General features: G+C 36.5%; 1 protein-coding gene across 1 annotated transcript; it reads left to right on the top strand.

Moving 5' to 3' along the window:
* The first annotated feature begins 355 nt into the window (after positions 1-355).
* On the top strand, positions 356-847 carry LOC123784367 (keratin-associated protein 13-1-like). The gene has a single exon (XM_045785694.2). It carries the CDS (start codon positions 356-358, stop codon positions 845-847), a length of 492 nt encoding a protein of 163 aa, XP_045641650.1.
* Positions 848-6,848: the final 6,001 nt, after the last annotated feature.

The following is a 6,848-nucleotide window of genomic DNA, read 5'->3' as shown; positions in this document are numbered from 1 at the left end:
CATAAGCCCCAGGAGAAGCTGTCCTGGCTGTGGTGCTTTCCTCATCATGATGGGATGAACATTAACGTCAAACACTCATGGCATTTCTGACGTAGGAGCAGTTCATTAGCTTTGGCTATAACACCAAAATTAGAGCACCCGTAAATCCAAATGCGGGAAACTAGTCAACTGCAATTACAAAGGAGATTATTGAGTTACACATACGCAAAAGAACAGATCTGACATAGGAACCATGCATGATTCTGCAGCATGCCACACCCGTGGCTGGGAGTATATAAACACCCCGGTCCAGAGATGAAATTCAAACAGAGAATCTTCTCACTGTCACTCAGCTGAATTCACATCTCCTGCCAACATGTCCTACAGCTGCTGCTCTGGAAACTTCTCCTCCCGCTCCCTTGGGGGCTACTTGCGCTACCCAGGCTCCTCCTGCTGCTCTTACCCCAGCAACCTGGTCTACCGCACCTGCCAGCTGGGCTCCTCCCTCTCCAGTGGCTGTCAGGAGACCCGCTGTGAACCCACCAGCTGCCAGACATCCTGTGTGGTGTCCAGCCCCTGCCAGACGTCCTGCTACCGCCCAAGGACCTCCACGCTCTGCAGTCCCTGCTGGACTGCTTACCCTGGGTCTGTGGACATTGGGTCCAGCAGCTGCCGTTCCCTGGGCTACGGATCCAGAAACTGCTACTCCCTGGGCTGTGGATCCCAGGGCTTCAGACCCCTGGGTTTTAGAGTCCATGGTTACCCTTCTCTAAGCTATGGATCCAGTTTCTATCTCCCAATCTATTTTCCTTTCAGGAGTTTCCATTCGTCTTGTTACTGGCCACACTATAGATCTGGCTGCTACTGACTGGCATGTTGAAGAGTGAAATCCATTTAAGAAATGCAGATTCTGTCCTGAGATTATGTATTATCTTAATTTCTTCCATTAAAAAGTATCTAATATTCCCTGATCTCCAGTAACTTTACCTCGCCAGCCTTCAAACACTGGCTGATAGAAAAACTTTGTCAAACTATAAGATTAATGAGTAATTCAAATTCCATTGTTGATAAAATTCATGGTTTGCGTTTCTCCCAACAATAGATGAAAAGTCAAATGATTTTATTTTAATAAAATCTTTATTCTGCTATCTAAATATGTTGTTAATATTGTTATTTATTAGTAATATGTCAACTAGGATTTGTGTTATCAATGCTTTCGTTAATGGGTTTTGGAAAACTCAGATTTTACTGGCCGTGTACTAATTTTGGTTGGTTTTGGGTATTTCCCGCTGTTTAAGTAGTTCCTTGGACGCCCACAGTTTCTAGGCACAGCCTTTTTCTCAATGAAATCTCAAGAGATTTGAATATCTTGTTCACACAATCAATATAGACTATGCATACAAAGACGTAATAAAGACATTATGTACCAGAGAAATTTGAGGAGTGTAGGAACAAAGTTTAGATTTACATGATGAGGCCTGTGCTTGCAGGTTATTCGAATGGAAGACTAGTGTGTGGGTGTAACATTTTAGAAAAAGAACACCTATGAGCTTTTGCTAATCACAGTGAAGCGATGCCACATATTTTTTTTTTAATTGACTAAATCCCTGTACTCCAATCACTATTTCCAATCTGTTCAAATTATCCCCATTTGTCTAAGAACAACTTAGATGGGAACAAACTTAGCTGGTGAGGAACTTGGCTCAGCAGGTGTAAAGTTGCACCTGGGTTCTTTGCCAACACATACACTGAGTCTGACTAAATGAGAATCTAATCTAAACAAGAAACCTTTAATTTCATTAAAAATGACTCTTTCCGCTGTATATTGAAATAAAATTGTATGTCCTTTATTTACCCCATTCTTCTCTCCTACAACCAAGGGTTATAAATGTAAGGTACTAACATGTAACATAGAAACTAACCATGTAGTAGATAATACAGATACTGTAACATACTAACATAGCATGATAACAACTGGAGACATGATATTAATATAGAACAAGCAGTGTTTAAATATTTTCCCTAGTTTTTATTTTATAAGGTCCTCAAACATCCCTGAAATTAGGAAATGGAATGCAGAGTACTCAAAGCTTGGAAAAAACCCAGTCTTCTAAGTTTATATTGGTATATCTCACCATGCTTTCTTTATTTCCTCCTTAACTACTGACCTAATAAGATATGAAATATAAAAGGAGTGGTAGGGGCCAGTAATTCAATCTACTTACTCCACAGAGGTGGAAACTGAAAGAAGAGACAAATAGAACTTTACAAGATTACACAGCAAGTTATTATAGCGTTATCAGTAGAATTGCTTTATTCTGTGCATCCTCACCAATCCTCTCTCTTCCCTCATAAGCTCCTTCTCTTCCTCATCTTTTGTTGCCTCCTCTTCCTCCTCCTCCATGATGTTTAGAAAATAGTCACGATACAACATAGTTAGAGGAAAACATAAAGGAATAATGAAAGAAGATTTTGGGGAAAATTTCATCAGCCATTGTGTTATAAAATTTAAAATAGTAAACTCCTCTGTAAACAGTCCTGCTCATGAATTTTAATTATCCAAGTTGGTCTCATGCCCATTATCTTCAACCAAGAGAAAGAATCCAATTTTGACCCCAAAACATAAGCAATGGCAGAGCAGTCATGAGAAGCAGCTGGAGTTTTTTGGCCAAGCCGTTAATGTCTCCAGATTTTAGATGTCGGAGTGGAAAATTTTCTGGCTTTCAGAAATATACCAGTGCCTTAGTTTTTCTCTTATTGCTCAAACAAATTACATCAAAATCAGTGGTTGAAACAATACGAATTTATTATCTTACAGTTCTATAGGTCAAAAGTCAGATACAGTCTCATTGGGCTAAAATCAACATGCTGGCAGGGCTATATTACTTTTCAGAGGCTCTAGGGGAAAACGTACTTTCTTGCATTTTTTAGTTCTGAAGGCCAACTGTATTTCTTAGCCCAAGCTCCCCTTTCTTCATCGTCAGAGCCAGCAATGGTGGGTCAAGTCGATCTTACTCTATATCACTCTGACCTACTCTTCTGCCTCTTTTTAAGGATGCTTAAGGTTATGCTGTGTCCACCTGCTAATCTTCCTATTTTAAGGTCAACTGATTAGCAATTTTAATTCCATGTGCTACTTTAATAACCCTTTCTACATATTCATAAACTCTGAGGTTTAGGATATGGCTATGTTTGAGGCACCTTTATTCTGCCTACCAGACAAGTAAACAAGCAAATTTACTAAAAAAACAAACAAACAAAAAAACCAAGCCAAACCAGACAAAAAAAACCCTCATAAATTTCCCAGAGCATAGACTCTTTTCTTTCTCTATTTCAGTAGAGTATAGTGAATTGTAATCTTATAGTTTTCACCAAATTAATCCCACTCCACACAACGAGCAGGAGACCAGCTGGCACTTGTCTGGTTTCCTCCTGCCGAATTGTTTGACAGATGCCTAACACCTCGGATTTTGAACCTAGGAGGTTACATTCCAAGCTTCTGCCACCCCACAGCTGTAGTTCCAGAAGCTGCTGATCATCTGTCTGCCAACTGGTTCCCAATTCTGACTTCCAAGAATAAATGTAACCATTTTCCCAGGAAATACTCCAATGAATCATTCCTAGGCGCTTGATCTCAACAATTTCTATTTATCAATGTTTATCTCATTAGTGATTACAAAAAGCAGCTTTCTCCTCCCCAACTCCCTCCCTTCGTGTTTGTTTTTTTCTAATTAGTCATGCCTCAGAACACATTGTGAAACATTTTGTTAGTACCATTGGTTTCCACGACATTTTCCCTGAGTCTTTACCATGAGTCAGAATCCATGGAAGGGAAATGTGTTATTGAATATATTTTTTAAAATAAGATTATATTTGAGTAATACTGCATACCGTAAAATGTATTAAAGAAATGTGTGGGGTCTCTGCTGAAAGTCACAGACAGAAAGCAAATACTAAATAAATAATTATTTAATTATAATAATAATGAGTTACGAATGAGTTTTTGATACTAAAATAACATCGAGAGAAACTCACCAAGTCTTAGAGGTCAAGAAAAGTTTCCCTGAGGACTAGCATTCGATACAGGTTGGAAGAGTAAGTAGAGGATGGATAGGTAGGCCTTGGAGAAGAAATATTTTTAGGACCCACGTCTTGAGATGTGCATTATATAACTGAAAGGCATTTTGTCTTGTCAGCGAGGGAAAATGAAAACATAACTTGAAATTAGGTCAGAAAGATTTGGGGGCCATTCTTTGCAGGTCTTCAGTTGTCTGGCTCAGATTTGTACTTTCTTCGGAAAGCAATGAAGGCCGTTGAATGGTTTTAGGCAGAGGTATGAGATCGTCTGCTTTGTTAGTTTTTAAAATAATCTTTGTTATTCAGTTAATCATCACACAAAATGAAATGAACAGATTTTAAGGGTAGAGTTTGATGTTTTTGACGAATATACACACCTATACTACAACGACGTGATCAAGGTAGAGAACATTTTCCCACGTCAGAAAGTATCCTCGTGTTCCTTTAAATCAATCTCTGCCAACTTGAGCCGACTACTGAGATGATTTCTATCATCATAAAATGATTTTGCCTCTAGGATTTCAGAAAAATTAAACCATACAGTATGTTCTTAGGCGTATCCAGCTTTTCTCATTCAACATAACTTTTGTGAGATTCTCCATGGTGCTTATGTTTTACTCATTTTATTTCTGTGCAGTGGCCCCTTGTGGGAATAGAGGACGATGTGTTATTCCTTCACCTGTGGATGGACATTGAATTGTTTCAAGATTAAAGGAAACTTTTTTTAATCAATAAATCTGCAATTGAATATTGACTGTTCCAGTGTTTTTGTGGACATACGTTGTTAGTGTTTTTGTGTTTGCTGGTTTTTTGAGAAAAACCTTCAAATGGAATTTCTGGGTCATAGAGTGAGCATAAGCTTAACTTCATTAGAAATTGTTAAAATTTTCAAAGTTGGTTGTATCATTTTACTCTACCACCAGCAATACCCTAGGCTTCTAGAGACTCCACATTCTCATCAACATTATTGTCTTTCTCTTAACCATTTGCTGGGTGAGAGTGGTATCTTATTGTGATTTTAAGTCTCTTTTTTTTGCGTCGTTTTAAGTTTCATTTACTTGGTGAGTAATGATTTTGAGCAGCTCTTCTTGTGCTCATTGCTTATTTTCTTGACTTCTTTTGTGCAGTGTTTATTCATATTTTTCCACATTAAAATTTTATTTTTTGCTAATATGTTGGAATTCTTTATCTACTCTGGAAATAAGTCCATTGCTAGATTTATGTATTGCTAACAATTTCATATTTGTGACTTGCCTCCTTATCTTAATGATGGCATTGGATAAACAAAACCTTTCATTTTGATGAAATCAAATTTATCAGTTATTTTTCTTTTGTTGTGCTTTTACGAGGTTGGAAAGATATTCTGTTATTTTTTCCTAGGAGCTTTAAAATTTCAGCTTTTGCATATAGGTTTATGACATGTATGAACATATATATATATATATATATATATATATATATATGTATGTTCTTTACATGTATCCATTAATTCAAATGCCATGTGTTGAAAAGATATTTTCCACATTTGAGTTGATTTGACATTTTTGTAAAAAAAAAAACTTGACAATATACATAGGAGTCTATTCTAGAATTCTATACTGTTTAATTTATTAATTATCTATACTTATTTCAGTACCACAATATCTTAATATATCTTTATATTAAGTCCTGAAATGAGATAATGAAAGTTTTCCAACTTTACTTCTGTTTCAAGATTATTCCTGCCCCCTTGCATAATATAAATTTTAGAATCCGTTTTTCAATTTTTATAAAAATGCCTACTGGCATTTTTGTTCAAAATGTGTTGAATCTATAAGTTAGGCATAATAAATATCTTTCAATCCAAGATGTCTATTTATTTGGGTCTTATTTCACTTATTTCCGCAATATTTTATAGTATTAAATATGGGAATCTTGAATCTTGAAATGTATTACTTAGGTTATATGTTTTGTTGTTATTATAACACATTTTAGATTTGATTTTTCACATAGTTTTGGTTATTACATAGAAATAAAATAGATATTTTAATAGTAATCTTACAGCTTCATTGGATTTTTTATGTCATTCTACCTGTGAATACAGAAAGCTTCATACTTTGTCTTTTATTTGTTTTTATGGCCTCTTTCTCTAGCTAAAACCTGTAGTGCAATGATGACTAGCAATGTGGGGCTATGTTAATGTGGTTGATCGTCTGCACATGTATGAGTGCACAGTAAGTGAGCCACCTTCTCTGCTCACATTAACAGATATGTATGTTTTTAGTTTTAAGAGCTTGTTTATAGTATCAAATTATATCCGACTACCGAAATGGGGGAAAATTGACTGATGGTTAACTGAATTAATTTAGAGGACATTTGCAACAAAATCCTTGCTTTCTCATCCCTAGTGCACCTGGGAACTCTGTTTTCAAACTCCCCTCAGATCAGGAAATGGGAACTTTACACATAGCAATTTACAAACGGAATTTCTTCCAATTCAAGATTGGCATACTCACTATACCATGCCATTCCTATCACCTCTCTCTTTAAATTTCATTATAATACAGTTTAGCCCAATTTCAGAAGATTGAAAGATAACCTTTATTTGGAGAGGGAAGCACTATAAACGAATTGGCATTTAAAAACGAATCTAAAAGCTGGGACGTTCTTAAATATCAAAGACACGAGAACTATGAGACGAGATAAGGGGAAGTATAGGAAGATGATGGGAAATGACCAAAGCAGAGTGGAAAAATACATACTGTGTGTTGAGGGGAGAATTGAAGTTCAATCGGTCTACAGTAAGAGGAGGG

Source organism: Ursus americanus, chromosome 4 (genome assembly GCF_024610735.1).
Source record: "Ursus americanus isolate L20-20 chromosome 4, mUrsAme1.1.p, whole genome shotgun sequence".
Taxonomy (NCBI): domain Eukaryota; kingdom Metazoa; phylum Chordata; class Mammalia; order Carnivora; family Ursidae; genus Ursus; species Ursus americanus.
This window is presented reverse-complemented; position numbering and strand designations above follow the sequence as displayed.